Source organism: Pygocentrus nattereri, chromosome 26, assembly GCF_015220715.1.
Source record: "Pygocentrus nattereri isolate fPygNat1 chromosome 26, fPygNat1.pri, whole genome shotgun sequence".
In the NCBI taxonomy this organism is placed as follows: Eukaryota; Metazoa; Chordata; class Actinopteri; order Characiformes; family Serrasalmidae; genus Pygocentrus; species Pygocentrus nattereri.
In genome coordinates this window covers 19435001-19454080 of record NC_051236.1, presented here as the reverse complement: position 1 = coordinate 19454080, position 19080 = coordinate 19435001, and the positions used below count along the sequence as shown (strand labels likewise).

General features: G+C 38.5%; 1 protein-coding gene across 1 annotated transcript in view; it reads left to right on the top strand.

The window, feature by feature from the left end:
* atp10a (ATPase phospholipid transporting 10A) overlaps nt 1-19080 on the top strand; it is a 67997-nt gene that overhangs the window by 20369 nt on the left and 28548 nt on the right. The window contains exons 2-10 of the mRNA XM_017718791.2: nt 1860-2064; nt 2632-2717; nt 7161-7267; nt 8267-8398; nt 9031-9161; nt 9930-10182; nt 10389-10606; nt 11256-11450; nt 16220-16781. Of these exons, the coding sequence (XP_017574280.1) occupies nt 1860-2064; nt 2632-2717; nt 7161-7267; nt 8267-8398; nt 9031-9161; nt 9930-10182; nt 10389-10606; nt 11256-11450; nt 16220-16781 (1889 nt within the window). The remainder of the gene's footprint in view (nt 1-1859; nt 2065-2631; nt 2718-7160; nt 7268-8266; nt 8399-9030; nt 9162-9929; nt 10183-10388; nt 10607-11255; nt 11451-16219; nt 16782-19080) is intronic.

Genomic DNA, 19080 nt, shown 5'->3' with positions numbered 1-19080 from the left:
TGACTGGCCTGCACAGAGTCCTGATCTCAACCCAATAGAACACCTTTGGGATGAACTAGAGTGGAGACTGCGAGCCAGGCCTTCTTGTCCCACATCTGACGTCACAAATGCGCTTCTGGAAGAATGGTCAAAAATTCCCATAAACACACTCCTAAACCTTGTGGAAAGCCTTTCTAGAAGAGTTGAAGTGTGTGTGTGTGTGTGTGTGTGTGTGTGTGTATGTATGTATGTATATATATATATATATATATATATATATATATATGTATATATATATAATTACACACAGTGGTGTGAAAAAGTGTTTGCCCCCTTCCTCATTTCCTGTTTTTTTGCATGTTTGTCACACTTAAGTGTTTCGGAATATCAATAAACAATAGTCAAGGACAACACAAGTAAACACAAAGTGCAATTTGTAAATGAAGGTGTTTATTATTAAAGGAGAAAAAAAATCCAAACCATCATTTTACAGCGTTCTGGAGGAATTTTGGCCCACTCATCTTTGCAGAATTGTTCTAATTCAGTTACATTAGAGGGTTTTCGAGCATGAACGGCCTTTTTAAGGTCATACCACAACATCTCAATAGGATTCAGGTCAGGACTTTGGCTAGGCCACTCCAAAGTCTTCATTTTGTTTTTCTTCAGCCATTCAGTGGTGGACTTGCTGGTGTGTTTAGGATCATTGTCCTGCTGCAGAACCCAAGTTCGTTTCAGCTTGAGTTCACGAACAGATGGTCGGACATTCTCCTTCAGGATCTTTTGGTAGACAGCAGAATTCATAGTTCCATTTATCACAGCAAGTCTTCCAGGTCCTGATGCAGCAAAACAGCCCCAGACCATCACACTACTACCACCATATTTTACTGTTGGTATAATGTTCTTTTTCTGAAATGCAGTGTTCCTTTTACGCCAGATGTAATGGGACACACACCTTCCAAAGAGTTCCACTTTTGTCTCATCGGTCCACAGAATGTTTTCCCAAAAGTGTTTTCCCAAAAGGGGATCATCAAGATGTGTTTTGGAAAAATTGAGACGAGCTATAATGTTCTTTTTGCTCAGCAGTGGTTTTCTTCTTGGAACTCTGCCAAGCAGGCCATTTTTGCCCAGTCTTTTTCTGATGGTGGAGGCATGAACGCTGACCTTAACTGAGGCAAGTGAGGCCTGCAGTTCTTTGGACATTGTTGTGGGGTCTTTTGTGACCTCTTGGATGAGTCGTCGCTGCGCTCTTGGGGTAATTTTGGGCCGGCCGGCCACTCCTGGGAAGGTTCACCACTGTTCCATGTCTTCGCCATTTGTGGATAATGGCTCTCACTGTGGTTCGCTGGATTCCCAAAGCTTTGGAAATGGCTTTATAACCCTTTCCAGACTGATAGATCTCAATTACTTTCTTTCTCAATTGTTCCTGAATTTCTTTGGATCTTGGCATGATGTGTAGCTTTTAAGGATCTTTTGGTGGACTTTACTGTGTCAGGCAGCTCCTATTTAAGTGATGTCTTGATTGAGAACAGGTGTGGCAATAATCAGGCCTGGGTGTGGCTAGAGAAATTGAACTCGGGTGTTAAAAACCACAGTTATAGTATGTTTTAACGAGGGGGGCAATCACTTTTTCACACAGGGCCATATATATATATATATATATATATATATATATATATATATATATATATATATATATATATATATATATATATATATATATATATATATAAATAAAATTTATTTTTGTTTTGTTTTTGTGTTTTTTGGAAATTGTTTAAATGGCATAATTTGTACTTGAGCAGCTGTCAGTATACTTTGGGCATAATAAGCAGTGATAAACCAAAGCATGATGAAGTGTATGTGTGTGTCTGTGTCTCCAGGAGTGAGCGGTGCTATGTGGAACAGTACTGGAAGGAGGTGCGGGTGGGAGATTTTATCCGGCTACGTTGCAACGAGATCTTGCCGGCCGACGTGCTGCTACTGAGCTCCAGCGACCCAGACCGCCTATGCCACATAGAGACAGCCACACTGGACGGAGAGACCAACCTCAAACAGAGACAGGTGGTCCGTAGCTTTATCGACCTGGTAAGAACTTACTCCTAACCTACAAGTCAGAGCAATTCTGTGTGTTTCTAAGCAGCGCCACTGCAGACCATTTTCTTTAGGAATGTTCTGTTTAACAGATTCCAGGAAATACTCGAGGTGACTTGCAAACAGGACTGATAGCATTGTGTTTGGATGGGAATAGTTAATATGGTGGTGTTGGTTTGTTCACTGAGTGGCTTCAGGTGGTCTGTATTTACCTAATTAAATGTCTTAACTCATTCTAGAGCTGCCTCTAATGTTACCTCAGTTTTCTCTCTCTGATGAGACTTTAGATGTATGTTAGAGTGGTGGTTTTGAGCCTAGCTGTCAAAAAGTAACTGACTTTAAGAAATGCCTAAGCATCCCTTTCATTAGACATGAACTTCACTGTACAAAATCACAGGCCATTAAACCACCCACTGAACTGCCCACTGCTGTCAGCACTGTAAGCCTGGGGAGAATAGCCACATGAAGAAGTAATCCTGCTTGCTTTTTTGTTCTAAAGCACTTCTCATCACATAATTAGATCTAGACCCATGCTAAATATTAAAACTAATTCTTTGACAGGATGCAGAGTTCGACCCCCTGAAGTACAACAGTGTTATTGAGTGTGAAAAGCCCAACAATGACCTGAACAGATTTCGTGGTTATATGTAAGTATGGCATTGTTTACTGCTCTTTAACACTCTTCTTCATATTGTAACATGGCCAGCACTCAATCAGTTCTTCAAGTTGTGGAAATTTAGATTCATGCACATTAAGCAACAGTTTCCTTTTAAATAAATAATTTCACTTAATGCCTCCTCTATCATTGTGTTGTTGTATGGTTAAAAGTCAATTAGCTGGTGGGATCCAAATAACTGGTTGAGTCAGTATTTATGACCTGCAGCACTGATGTTTATTATTCTTACACTAGCATTACATGCTTAACTTTTGGACCCAGTTATTCCATCTAATTACCCCACAGCATGCTTTTATGGCTAATTCTTCTAAAATGCTATGAGACCTGAAGAATGATAAATCTTTGTTTTATTCAGACTGGTAATATAAAAAGGTTGATGGTGCTTTTAGTGCATGTTGTTGAAAATATATGTGAGCATGTTGCAGGCTGGTATCACATCCCTTAACCGGGCAGTTAGTGCTTAGAACTGAAGATTTAAGATTATCCGTAACTGATCCTAGAAGGGACTTGACCAGATAAACACCATCAAATGTTTGTCGACACCTTGCCTTATTTAGACATTGTCAGAGTAAAGTTTGATTCTCCGTGTTTCTTTTCTTGCATAAACAGAGGAAAAACATATTCAGTAAGTTCTTTTCTGCATAAGTTTTGTTAGCAAATAGTTTATAAATACTATAGTAAATTTGTCTCACGGTTTGATGTTTCACCAGGGTATCTTGCTTGGTATGAAAAAGCTTCCTTGAATTAGAAGCACACGCGCTTGGCATTATAGCAATATTTATTATTATAAATGAACTCACAATACACTTTTCTTAGTATTTGTTGGGTCACAGGAATGCAACCACATCACAACAGGTCAGTATTTAAAGAACACTGATCAGCTACATGTTTTGACAGAAAGCATAATTAATCCTTTTTAAGTTATATTGATTGCAGTGCAGAATGTGAATGTCGAATAAAAATCATTGTCCTCTTAGTTTGATAGTATTTTTAAATATGGAACTACTGGTGCTCTCAAAGGTCAACCCATCAAACCCCACCTGAACAAACTATTGTAATGAATATCAAGTATCCTCAAAATTTCTTGTTTCGTGATACTGTATTTATGCCATATCGCATACTAGATAGGCACACTCAGATCATTTGGCCAAAAAGGTTTTAAATTGCTGAAAATCTGAAAGGTTTGAGTGCTGATGAGTGCGGACATCACAACACTGGGATGAATTGCATTGGGTATGTAATTATTCCCAAAGTGTTTGCTTTTGTTCCTTACCTTTTAGATTCACTGTGTGTTTGTGCATAACTAAATGATTAAGAACAAAGTCATTCAGAGTGGCTTGATGTGAAATGGTCACTTCTAGAGAAACTTGCACAGAAAAGCAGACAGCTGTAGTTTAATGCCTGTAAAAGTTATGTCACAATATTATGACAGGAAATTGTCACGAATATGCACCTTGATGCTTGAGATATAGTTTCATGATCGTTTTAGTTTTGTGATTTTAAAGGTTTTAACATAATTTGTTAAAAGTATGTTAAAATGATAAACACAAATTTTAAAAGCCATTTATGTTGGCATTGTAAGGCCAATTGTTGTATTATTATTATTATTATTATTATTATTATTATTATTAGATTCATTTTGTATTTACCAGTATTTTTCCATTCTCAACATTTACATATAAAAAGATGGTTGTATAGAGCAAATAAAATGGTCAAATGGTTGTCGACATTGGTGAGCACTTGATGTGACATGGTTAAAGGTCAGCCCGCACTATTTTTGACATAGTGTATGTTTGTTGGATTGTATGAATCTAATTAGGATTCATCCAAGTATCCACAGAAACTCCTGTGGATCATCTGACATTGTTCATGATGCTTTTAGCACACACAGCATTTAGGGCCGGTCTCCCATACCTGGATTAGGCGTACGCCTGGGATAAAAGGCTTTTTGATGGTGAATCATCATTGGCATTATAGTTTAATTTAAGACTAGGCTTAATCCTTGTAAAAGAAACCGGATGGTAGTACTTAGTTTTAGATATTATGAATTTTCCTGGTTGTGGGACTAGTAAAGAATGATCTGGTTAAAGGGCTATATATTGTGACTGTGATTTACTAATGATTATTTTCTTATAGTTAATCTTTTAGGCCTTTTTTGTCCTCAAGATGACGAGTTCATCCATTTTTTTTTTTAAGACTTAAGGGTTAAATGCTGAATGTAGTGTGACTGCCAGTCTGTATTTAGTTTACATTTCTCCACATACTGTATATAGACAATTTGAATAAGGCATGAAAGAATTAAAATAGCAGTGCTTACAATTAGATGCATTTGTGATTTGGAAATGAAAAATGATTCACTGTTCAGCCCTACTTGCGGCCTTTAACACTATATGTATTGCAAATCCAGTATTATGATAATTAACAAGTGATTTTTATGTGCTGTTGTACAATGTGCTGTACAATGTCCTCGCTGGTGTCCCTGCTGGTGCAGATAAAGAGCTACGTGCTGATAGTAGCAGGGCCAGTGAGTCAGCTGACAGGAAGCAGAATGATTATGACATTTATTCTTTCTCCGTGATTGAGAGCAGATGCTGTTGGCGCACTGCCAGCGTTCTGTTGCCCAGTTACTTTAGAGTGTCTCCAGCTGCCAGGGAGAGGGTAAAGGGCTGGTTGCTGTCGATCTGACGCTTTATTACATTAAGTGTGAACGTACAGTGTGTAGTCTTACAATCAACATGCTTTCTACCACCCCACCTCAACCCTCGGTCAGGATCTGTTTCGCAATAGGGTTAAGCCGTGCACTGGTCCAAACACTTGGCTGAGAGTGTGAAGGCACACTTATCAGTCTGTAATGCATTAGAGTTGCCAGTGGGCCTGGGCAGAGCTCAGTGATAAGCACACTGCTGTTGGTGGAACAACAAGAAAACCTGGCTGTGATTAAGAGAAGACAAAAGCTCAGCAAAAGCAGCGTAGGGCAGTTTAACTAGCACAGACGTAATCCACCGTTTAGCCTTGCGATTAGGGCTTGTGTTAAGAGCTTATAGCGTCCCCTCCGCAGGTGCTTAACATTCTGCGCTCATTCAGTGATGGTTCAATTTGCGTTTGCCGCCGCCTTTATCGCAGAGCTTATCCCTGAGGCCTTTTGAACTTGGCTGGTGGTCCACTCAGACACTGCCACTGGATCAGAATCCTTAAAGCAATAGTTCACCAAAAAGTCAAACGAGTGGAGTACAGTGAAAATTCAGGCTTTAAGATTGCTGCTGCTTCTGTTTCTACTAGTACAGTGCGCTTTTTATCTGTGTTTTAAAGTTAACTTCCAGTCAAGGACCACATAAGCAAGTAGAGCTGAACAATATGACAAGTATCACTAGTATCACAGCTTCAAGAACTTTTAATGTTTTCTTTTTAATTTTTTTCTCTTCAAACAGTGTTTGGGAAATGTGGCAAGTGCTGATTATATGCATGATATTCTAAGAAAATCATAGGGACATTTTGAAATAATTTATTATAGCTCTACAAGGAAGTCTCTTTGTGATTACTTAAGTTGATGTGGAATGAGGCAAAGAAGCTGTGATTTATAGAGGGGTCTTTAGGGACCCCTTTTCCTTCTTTTTTTTCTATTGTTTTGAGAACTGAGGTACCTTTTTTCAATGGGAGAGAGGCACTTTGTGCACTGTTATTGTGGCCACGTCGTATTTTGTGTACCCTGTACGTCTGTGTTGTTTTTATTATGCGGAGCCAGACATTCAGTAATAAGCCTGACTGAAGGTCTTGAAAGATGCACCAGCCAAGTCCAAGTCAAACAGGACAGCCTTGAGGGATATAATGGCCAAGAAATGCAGGCTCCCTCAGCTGCGTCCTTGGCTTTAAGACACGGCTTATGTTTTTGAGTAAAGAGAAAATTGTATACGATTAATTTTTCACAGATCTACTGCTTTAAGGCCTCTCATCCTCCTTTAGCTGTGAATCTTTTCTACTTTCTCTTTATCGTTCTTTTAAAGTGGAGCTGTGGGGTTTGGTATAAAGTGCTGCATTGGCACTTGTGTCTTGAATGCTCCCATATGGCTTCAGGCCTTACCTGTATGGCTAAAGTTTTTTAGTGAGGTCAGTACTTCTCTATCAGAGCGGCTTTATGCTGAGATAAGGGGTCTAACCGGGGAAGTGCTGCATGATGTAAGCCATGATGGATCGATGTCTTGAGCATGTTGGGCCGTGCACTGAAATGAGTTTCTGCCGGGCTCAAGCGCTGGTGCTGACAGCTGGCGTCCATGATGAAATGAAAATGCCTTCGTTGACTCTAATGTGACTAGCAAATGCTGACATTTTAGGGGGTCAATGAAAAAGACAGATTGCCATCACAGACATGTTTGTAGGTTGATGTCAACTGGATGAATGTGTGTGACCTCTTTGTCAGAATCCATCGCAATGGGAGAAGAGATGGGCTATACAAAGACAATCTTCTGCTCAGAGGCTGCACTATTCGCAACACTGAGGAGGCTGTGGGCATCGTCATCTATGCAGGTACCAGTCTACATTTCAATGGATTAGTTTGCACTACATTAGTTTTGCAGCTCCAACATTAAACTAAAGAGGCAAGCTTCAGCGCCCAAACATGCCTTGGCTAGTCAACATGTGTAAAAAAATGGTGCATCACTTTAATTCGAGCTAATGCAAGCAATTTAAACACCTTTCCAGTTGTAAAATGTAAGAGCTGAAATGTTGTTAGGCCTTAATTGACATTAGGACTGATCAGTCGATCTGGAGTGTATATTATGAATAGAACGTCTTGACGACTATATTTACATTTACACCATTTAGCAGATGTTCTTATCCACAGCGACTTACAACAAGTGTGTTGTCTATCTAGAGAAAGTATCTTTGCTAGTTACCAATAGGTTAGAGAGAAAGACAGTCCTGAGCTCAGATGAGCTAGAAACAAAAGTCACTTTAGATAGAAAAAAGGACCAGAGCACAGAACTCTGTGCCATGCAGCGCCATGCTATACAATACAATAAACTACAATGCACAGTGCATTCAACAATAAAGTAAACTACAAAACACAGTGCAATACAATAAAATATGATATTCAAGTGGAGCATAATATTTTGCAAACAATACTTAATTCACTGTTCAATGTTCAACTATCGAACATGGAGGTAGATCTATCTATCTGGGCATTAAGTGTTTGCAAGCTGTGATATCTGCTAAAGGGGTGTTACTAACAAGCTTTTCCATATGCCACAAATATTTTTTCTTCTTTTTTTTGTTATTAACATAAAGCAATTGCACTTTAACTTATACGACATTTTGTATTTTGCTGGAGATGTTGTTTGTCTATTCACTTCATAAATTAACAGTGTGTTTTGCCAGAGTGCCCCAACTTATACATACAGCTGTGTCAGTATACTGTATCCCCTCATTTTAAGGGCACAACAGTGTTCCTATTTTTTTTGCAAATTGTTATATAACTGCTATGGCTGATGGAGGTTTTAGTGCTGTGCTCTGTCTTATGTTTGTCAGGTCATGAGACCAAAGCCATGCTGAACAACAATGGTCCACGCTACAAACGCAGCAAACTGGAGCGCCAAATGAACGTGGATGTCTTCTGGTGTGTCATCATCCTGCTGGTCATGTGTCTGTTCTCTGCCATCGGTAAGAACCGTTCAGGGACTTATGCTTTTCTTCACATATCAGTCCTACTGTATCATAAAGATACGAAACTACAAGCTTGTTTTTTTCATTTCTGTATGTTGTGGGAACTTTGGTAATGGTGTGGAGATATTCTCATGCAGGAAGTGGCTTGGAGTTTCAGTTTCTTCAGAATCTGCAAGTCTGTCTTTCCAAAGTGTTTTTTTAGTCCATTGCGTTGTCAGTTGTTACTTTAGAATTACTGTTGGTTTGCTATACAACTCAGAAAATGTGTAATCAGATATTTAATGAAATAGGTACACAATCAGTTTTTTTTATACATTTTTATTTTAAATGTAATAATGTGGTGCAATGTGCTTAAAATGTAAAGGACATTTCTTCTTTTTTCAAATTTAAGTCATAATACTTCTGCTTATAATTACAGACATAATATCTATTGAAAATTTAGCATCAGAGAATTTTTATGCTTGTTTGTGAGCTGCAGTGAGAAATAACTCATCCAGTTACAGCATGCTTTTGCTGTCTCTCAAAATTTTGCTGCACTTTTACTTTGAATTGTATACTTAATATTTTGTGACATTCTACCTCTCTTTTCACCAATTGTTGTCTTAAAAAAAAAAACTGCTTGTGTGTAGGTCATGGCCTGTGGATGTACCAGTATGGAGATAAGCGGCCCGTGTTTGACGTGCTGAGTCCTGAGGGAACAGATTTATCTCCTGTGGTGTCGGCCATATATCTCTTCCTCACCATGATCATAGTATTTCAGGTAAACTGTGATAATGGTGTAAAATAATAAATGATAAAAGATAATCTATTGCGTAAGCCTCACAATATGCAGAAGGAGGAGTAAATATACAATAGTGGGATAATGTTTTGGCATACTATTCAATTTAATAGAAGGGTAAGGTAAACTAAAGATGAACTCAGCATTGCAGTTTCATATTTTACTGTAATTTACAGTACAATTTAGAGTTTATTTTCCTTAGACAGGACAAAAGCATAGATACACAGAGTGTAATGTGAAGTAGGTAAAATGAATTATTGTGTTAAATTAACTCTGTGAACCCAGTGAAAGTGAGGTTTTCTGAGTATTGTGGGTATTTTCAGTCCTCCTAGAGGACTGAGCAACTGTATGTATCATAAAGACAGATTTCATCCAATTATAGTTAGCCTGTGTAGCAGCAGCACAGGAACAAGTAGCTTTGTATGCCAGCCCATTATGCCAATATTTTTGTTATTTTTTTATTATTATTATTTATTTATTCGTTTATTTATTTTTTTGGGTAATTGTTTTTCACCCCTATTCCCTGTTAGATTCTTAGTAGTAGTAGTTGAACATTAAAATATATATTATACGTATTTTTGAACATGGCTGTGCTGGTGCATTTTTTTCCATTCCAGCTTGTTTGCAAGGCTTAGAAATAATAAATATTGGATACATATCACACATCATGTTACAAATATGGTAACATTTTTTCCATTTTGCCATTTTTATATGGGATTTATTTGTCCTCTCTTTCTTCTCTGTTCTCAGGTCCTGATCCCGATCTCCCTCTTTGTCTCCATTGAAATAGTGAAGATCTGCCAGGTGTTTTTCATCCATCAGGATATGGAGCTGTATGATGAGGAGACAGACTCACATCTGCAGTGCAGGGCACTGAACATCACTGAAGACCTGGGCCAGATGCAGTACATCTTCTCTGATAAAACCGGCACGCTCACCGAGAACAAGATGGTGTTCCGCCGCTGCACCGTGGCAGGAGTAGAGTACTCGCACGATGCCAATGGTGAGGCTGTACCATCATCGTTTCCTCTGTGATTATGTAATCACTCAGTATTTCTGTGGTTGTCTGAATACGCATGTTACAGAAATGTGTAGAGTGAATTGCTTAAAGGAGTAGTTGGGCAGATACATTTTCACAGCTTGAAAAGCTGAATTAATAGATAACTTCTGCTTGCTAGTTGGTAATTACCACTTATTGTACCCCTTTAGCAAGGAGGCTTGCTATGTACCAGGAGGTGGACTCTGAAGAAGAAGAGTGCTTGTCTCATGGTGGAACTTTGCCACGAAGAGAGAGTCTATGCAGCCAGCACAGTGGCAAAGTGGTGCTACGCTCTCAGAGCACCAAATCCCACCGACGTACAGGGAGCCGTGCTGAGGCCAAGAGAGCCAGTATCCTGTCCAAACACACTGCCTTCAGCAGCCCTATGGTCAGTACAAGTACAAGCACACACACTCACATACCCTCAGTACAACCAACAAGCACATGAACAGTGTTAAAAGCAGGTTGAAGTGATGGTATTTCAGACATAAGGAGAGCACTACTATTTCAAATTAGACTTTATCAAATCCATTTTTTACAAAATACATGCATCTATGCAAATGGATCAATTTTGAAAATCTATTACTGATTAACAATAATTATTAATTAATATAATCTAATATTATTACTTCTCAATTCTCTATAAATCATAGAATTAATAGTGTAAGGCTGCTTGAAATGAACAACACATCATATTGTGATTTTGACTTTTGATTTTAGATGGATAAAGATTTGGCCTTCATTACCCTGACTAAAATGATTGTTTGCTGGATCATGAATGAATGAATAAATGCCTTGATTCAAGCCTTGAAGGGCTCATTTTCATATTAAAGCCTTCTGCAATATCAGTATTACAAAGGCTAATATTGCTATATTACAATAACAATGAACAAACAATATGCTGTGCAGCCCTCATGGCATATTAAACCATTTCATAATGTTCATATACAAACTACTGTGTGCTGGCTTTGATGAATTATCCAAATATGTCCTCACCTTTGCTTATAAAGCTGCTACCTAAATCCTTTTTGTACCAGGAAAAAGACATCACTCCAGATCCTCAGCTGCTGGATAAAGTGAATGACTGTGGCAGTCAGATGGAGTTCATGCGCTTCCACAGTCAGCTTCTCAACCAGATCCCACCTGATCTGTGTGATGTCTTTGACTTCTTCATCGCTCTCACCATCTGCAACACTGTTGTTGTGTCTTCACCTAACCAGCCACGGCAGAAGGTCAGTATGTTCAGAGTTCAGTACTGGGAGTCTTAGAACTGTTGCATTGGTGGTGATTCAGTTGTTGCAATTAAATTTCTCTAGCGATTTTCAAACAAAAACATTAGTATGCTTAGTATTTTTTATATTTTACTACTAAGTCACTCCAGCAGCATTTGTGTATTCAGCATATTTTAAATATTCCTGAATCATACAAAATACAAACCTTAATTTCAGAGTAACAAAGTACCAAATAAAAATAGAAAGCTGTGACATGAAATTCCAATTTAACCTGTATTTAAACAAAAGTAATATTGAATGTTTAATTTATAAGCTTGATTGTTCTTGTAAGTGTGTGGCAGGCACTCTTTCTGAAATCGGTGTCTCTAGCACATTGCAAAAAAAATTGAGACAGAAGAGATTTAGGACAAGGAATGTTATGAAAAGTTCAAAGAAATATCTTGAGCATAATTCCATTACCTGTTCAGGTATAAAAGGAGCATTCAGGTAGAGCCCGGTCCTTAGTGGATGCAAGGAGCAAGGATGGGTTAAGACTCACCACAAAAAATACATGAGCTAAGAATCCAGCAGTTTAAGAGCAACATTCCTCAAACAGCAATTGCAAGGATTTTTAGGTAGTTCACCCTCTATTGTGCATAATATCAAAAGATCAAGAGATTCTCTGTGCGACGAGAGCAGTTAACTGCATTAACAAACAGTATGTTCCTGTGATGCATGTCACCATGTGAGCTCAGGAGTACTTCCTTGTCAATAGCCACTGTCACTGCAACTACAAATACAAGTTATAACTGTACCATGCACAGTGGAAGCTATGTGTCTTACGAGTCAAACTTCCAGATTGTTAATGGAAATATTTGACATGTTCTCTGGGCCATAGAATGAAAGGACCTTACAGACTGTTACCAGTGTAAAGTTCAAAAGCCAGGGTCTGTTATGGTATGGAAGTGTGTTAGTGCAGAAGGGTAATTTACCACTTCTATAAAGGCACCAATAACGCTGACACTTTTTGGAGCAGCATATGTTCTAGACAACATCTTTTGTAATTGGGTTTCGCATGCTAATTTCAGCATGACAGTGGCGAGCCACATTTTGCATAATACAGCAGTGCTAGGCTGGAATGCCTGTGGTCCAGACATTTCATAAGGTAAGTAAAAAATACATAAATAAAAAAAAAAGTTTTTGTACTGTGTAATTCAATACAGCCCAAGCAGAGTTGAATACTCTATACTTTCTGCTTTTATTAGCGTTGTACATGTTCTCTCAACTTTTTTTTAATTGAGCTTTGTAATCCTTTTAAAATATTCTATATTTTGAGAGTTCTTGATGTGTTGAACATCATTTATTGTAAATAAATCATTGTGAGGGTTTTTGTAAAGATGAGCTCAATCATATTACATTACAGAGGTTACTGTAACAAAACCAGAACAGTATTTGCCCGTGTAACCACTTTTGCCAATGCAGAATGTACACTGGGCATGTTCCAAATGTAACAGCAATGTCTTGAGACAAGCTGTATATCACCCTGTCCCTGGGAAAATTGTTCCTTTTACCAGTGTTTGAGAGTTATCTCTGACATCCACCCCAGCTGTGGCATGTTTGTGTAATGGCTGTTTCCAGTGTACTCGGCTGGCAGGGTGCAGTTTTTTGTTGGAGGTTTATGCACTATGGAGGCACTGCAAATGTTTTCTTGAGCTGTAAATGTAGCGTTTATACTTTATATCATGGAGATAAGTCATTTTCCTGTGGCTGGGTTGGAATGCGGAGAGCAGGGTGTGACTGTTGCTTCAGCCTAATGTATCCTGAACAGCTGTGTTGACGAATGCTCTGCTTTAACCCCACTGTTTAATGCCAGGCCAGAACAGTGACTTGAACATGGCTGTCAGGCTGGTGCCTGTAACTCAGGTTCTCCTCCGCTGAGGGACAAGCCCAGCACATACTGGTGAAAACTGAGTGCTGTCTTTTGACAAGGTTTTCAGAGCTTCCTACATGATCTCTTCCTCCTGGTATTATCACAGTTAAACATGGCACAGTACCACTTTTACTTTTCCAATGTTGAAACCAGGACTGAAACCCTAGAGTATCAGCCGATACCGATGCAATATTTTTTGCTTCAAAAACTGCTTAGCCAGTGTTTTCTCATCCCAGCTCTTTACATTTTAGACATGATTAGTAGGGATGAACTGTTTTGGGAATTGTGGGCTGATGCCGATATTCGGTACCTTTTATGGACACGCCTGTAGAAGCTGATGCAGAAGCAGATTGAACATTTGTGAAATGTAGAGATTGGCACTAGATCGATGTGGATTAGTGTTATGGAGAAATGTAATGTTTATTTTTATACTGTTATAAATGCAGTAAAAAAATGTATGTGTATATAATTTTTTTTTATATTTTGGCTCAGTATCCCAGCGTTACTTAAATGTTTAGCTTTTCTGGAGTACTTTATGTAACATTATGACCATCTCCTTGTTTCTATGCTCATTATCCATTTTAGCAGCTTGTCAGACCACCTTGTAGATGTAAAGTCAGAGACCATAGTTCATCTGCTGCTCTACAGTTTGTGTTGGTCATCCTCTAGTCCTTCATCAGTGGTCACAGGACGCTGCCCACAGGACACTGTTGGCTGGATATTTTTGGTTTGTGGACTTGATTTGCACAACCCTTCAGTTATGCATACAATGCAAATCATGAGCATCCTTCTTTTAGTCTCTATGTACCTTTTTCTTGTGCAGTCTTAGTCTTGCTTGTTTGCACATAATCTCAACAAAAAGTGTGTTCTGTCGAGTAGGACACCCACAAAGATCTGAACTTCTGAAAAGTGAGGTCAAGATGTTTCCAGCCGAAGTAGGAAGTCAAAGATTGGGCTTTTCTATTGTTTATTTTATCACTACTTTAGCTGATGTTGAACCACTTTAAAACACGTGTAACTAATTATTCATGTACTGGAACATGTTTTTGTCCTGGAATGTTCAGAGCTAATAAACTTTTTTTTTTTTTTTTAAATAGTAATATTTACCAGAAGGAGTTTATTTACTGGAAATGTTTGAGAGGTTCAGGCACTGAAGTTTGATTGAGCTTGTACATAACTGAATAAATGCCTATGCTTATAACATCAGCCCTGCCCATAATTGAAACTGACCCATCCTGAAACCTGCATAGGTGTGTCTTTACAGTAATGCCCCAAGGGCATTCTTTCATTCGGGAGAGCTTTGAATGTTTCTGAACTGCTTTCTGCTGCCTATTGTGGAGAGCATTCAACCCTAGCCCAAGGTGTTTAACACAAAGTTTGTTTTCTAAAGTGAAAAGTTTAAGTTTGACATTTTGTACTTTGGCCTTTCGCCCAAAGACTGCTGGGATAGGCTCCAGCACCCCCCGCGACCCTGACGGAGAAGCGGCTTAGAAAATGGATGGATGGATGGATGGATTTTGTACTTTGTAATTTTGCTGTTATTTTATTAATCATCTGTTTTTAATAGCAGCAGCACCTCGTCCTATAGGAACATCATGAGTGTCTGTCAAGAGTCAAGATGTTACACCAAGCAGATTTTGTGGATTGTACAGTGAAGACACACTGCTAGAATAAGTAGAAAACATGCTGTGATGTTGAGTTCTGTTTTTTTGGTGCAGACCTAGACTCTCCATTTTTGCAGGACCATGGTTCATGGTTAGCAAATATGGGCCAGGGTTAACCCTTGCACTGCACATATTAGTGTCTGCCCTGCTAAACAGAGAGAGTTTTAGAACAAAGGTGGGCAAACTGAACAGTAGACCGCTAAAAAACTGTTACCATCAGATGACTATTACTTAAAGCTTTTGTCTTAAAGAGGGAGGAGAAAATCAACCTTCAGATTTGAAAAATCCTCACATGTTCCTGTCCTACTGTGAGAGGACAACTCGGTGATATGGGTCTGAAAGGATGTGTAGCTGTCAAGAAACTTAATATCTGGGGGGAAAAAAAAAGATGTGCACTAGAACATGTAAACTGGACATTTTTAATTATGATTACTAAAGCTGGCAATGCAACCAATTTCTATGATTGAACTTGAGGTGTGGAAAAATATCCCTGCAGATTATTATTATTTTTTTGAAAAACTGACTGCCAGTTTACTGAAAAGAATGGAGGACTGGCACTTTTATAAATACCCTATCTGTTTGGAACTATAGCATAACATGCTATAATGCATTCATTAGACACTTTAAACATGGCTATAAATATTTATATAAATGCAGTCCACATTAAAGTTATGTTCTGTGTAATGAATTGATATTATAAGTACAGTTCGTAATACACTATACTCTATACTCCAAAGGCAACACGTTCTTATAATAGGGGTTATAACATATTTATGGAAAAAACACCCATCTAATTACAATCTTGCAATACATTTAAAAAACAGTTCTTTTGTTAAATTTAAGATATTCACAAGTTGTCAAAAGAAATCATATGTTTATAACAAGATTTGCTTGGCACTGACAATGTAACATGTTATGCATTATAAGTTTATATGTATGTAACCAAATTTATAATACATGGCTATAATGTGTGTGTCATTTTTATACATATTTATAGCTTTATGAATGCATTATAAGATGATAAATGTGCTCATTATATTCTTATGGTGTACATAGAAATAGTTTCCAGCAGAAGCTGCAGTAAATCAAAAGAAACCTCACAACTACATATACAGAAGCCTCAATGACTAATACAATACTCATTACAGTATCGTGATGTTATATACACTCTTAATGTCTTCAATTTTTTTTCCTAGGTGAGACGTTTCGAGCTGAAGTCTCCGGTGAAGACTATCGAGGACTTCATCAAGCGTTTCACGCCGAGCCGCCTGACCTCAGGCTCCAACAGTAGTAGCTCCTCCAGCCTTACCACCAACCGCTCCTCCTCCCAACGCGCCTGCTCCAGTATGCTGTCCTCACCCTCGGCTGAGAGCACCCTTACAAAGCTGAATGAGGAGCACTTTCCTGGTCAGGGGCTCCAGCAGGCCTTTAGCCCTGTTCCACCCAACTATGACCAGGCTAAGGCATCCGCACCGGATAAGTGTGAGCTTCGCTATGAAGCAGAGTCTCCAGATGAAGCAGCTTTGGTGTATGCCGCCCGTGCGTATAAATGCTCTTTGGTGGGCCGGCTGCCTGACCAGGTGACTGTGGAGCTGCCACACCTGGGCAAGCTGACCTTTGAGTTGTTACATACGCTGGGCTTTGACTCCACCAGGAAGAGGATGTCTGTGGTGGTCCGTCACCCACTCACCGAGCAGATCACTGTCTACACTAAAGGAGCTGACTCAGTCATCATGGACCTTGTCAGACCACCATCAGGTAATGAGCTTGGCTACAATACAGCACTGCACAATATTCACTGCCTGTCAAATGTCTGGGGACACCAACCCTAAGTTGGTGGTGGTGTCAGCACTCAAATCATTATTTAGGCAAAAACTTTTATATATGGAAATGGATATGAATGTTAAAGATTGTACCCAAAGTATTAGTAATTAGCCTGCTAGGAGGTATTTTCTTACTTCATTGGAAATTAATGTTGAAGCGCAAACATTTTTCAGAAAATTTCCAAAGAAAGCAAGGTGCCTCCATTCTTAACAGAAGATGTTAAGAATGGATATTATAATAGCATATTATCTCATTGTATTGGTTTGTGGCTGCTGTCCCACCTGGGTTGACAACCTGATAGGAATAAAAGATTATTTTATATCAAATGTGCAAACTGAAAGAGTGCCTTTTTTTAAGTGCACGCACTGCAGTTTTAATTAAAGCCTGTGTTTTAGGTGGGTAAGTTTAACCTAGAAGTATGTTGCTTGTAGATGAACTGCCTGTTGGACTAATTAAACCAATCAAAAGCAACTAGACACCCACACAACATGTACATAATGCAATCACAACTAAATTGCCATCACGTTACATTCAGCTTTTAACAAAGAAACCAAAGAATAATATTTATTTCCAAAATACTAATTTTGCAGAATGCAAGTTAATGTAAGATGATGTATACAGAGTCATTGTGCAGCATTTTATTTGTCCATTTATCATGAAATTTTCAGACCATGTACAAGGTGGCAGATTTGTTGAAATTGTGTAGAAAAATATTTTTTTTGTCAACCAAGATCATTTGACAAATTGCTTTTACTTATTTTTTTGCTTATTTCAGCAAATTATACTTTTTTTACTTTTTCTAATTTTAGCAAGAATCAGTTTCGACCATAATTATGGACATAATTTTTTTATATCATAATTGTCCTAATAACATGATGATGTGTTTTTTAATAGCAGTCCTGTACTGGTATTTATACATTTACTTTTCTGATGGCTCTTTGTATAATGACACAGCAGGCTTTGGTGATTTTGTTTTTTTTTTTTGTTTTGTTTTGTTTTTTTCCGAACGTTCTTAATGAGTATCATGGCTTTGGTTTACCCTAGATGTTTTTTCAGGCCTGCTGGTAGACACTTGGTACTCTAGATAACACATCACGTGTGAAAGTAGGGCACTGCAACTGTTATTGTGAGCTGTGAAAGTGCTCAAACCAATAATGCAGTAAAACAGTGGTGCAAACATCAAATTAAACATGGGTTTATAATGTGACCGTGTAGTAAGAGCTTCTTAAACCAAAGTGTCAGTCTGTATCTTAAAAATCTGTTGTGAAACAGTAACTTATTTGGATAAAATGCAGTGAGGTTATTTCAAAGTGCCCACCATAACAATATTTTGTGTGTTGAATGCCTTTTACCTTACTATTGAAAATCAGCATGGTCTAGTGGTTAGTGAGTCTCTTTAAAAGTTTAGAGATTCTGCTGTACTGCACTTATTGTCCATGCGCATCAGTTCTGGGTGCTGAAGAGCAAGGTGGATCCCACATAGAGAAAGAAGATTGACTTTATGAACCTGGCACATGGACATGGTACCATTGCAGAGCCCGTTTTCTTTCGCACTGCTCACAGTCTGAGTCTTTTGTGCAAAACAAGTTACTGAAGCATAAGTGATTAATATTTTCCAAATTCAGGCAGTGCCTAATGGTCAGAGGTCTGTGTGCATGGGATGCACAAATGAGACAAATGACTTGAGAGGGCTTCTTATTTGAATTTACTGTTCCAAAATTTACTTCATTTACTTTCGGTCAACTGTAGAAGTACGAGAGGAAATGGGCTCACAACAGTGTTCATGTTCAGCTATATGGCCTACTGCTAGTGTAGGTTGTGCTGTTTGTGCCTCATTATCTGCACTAATTTGTCGTTTACCGGTATAACAATTGTGACAAAACTCAGATGAGAGAGAATTTCAGCTGCTATACTGCCCTCTATTAATATGCAGTAATGGTGTCAGTCTTGTCGTTTGAGGTACTGGTTAATATGTCCCGTAAGCACATACATTTGCGCTCTACTGGTTTAGCACTTTTGCATTACAATCTTGTTTAAGTATTGAAAAATTTTAACTTTAAGAATAATCTTTGATACTATTCTCTTGCTGAAGCATTGTACCTGGCTAGACTCCAGCTTTGGCTTTTGCTCCAGTCTAAAGCACACAAGTAATAAAGCATCCTAATGACATAGGTAGGGTTGCTCATTAGTATTCCAGGCATGGTAAGAGGCACTCTGGCACTTCTCACTAATG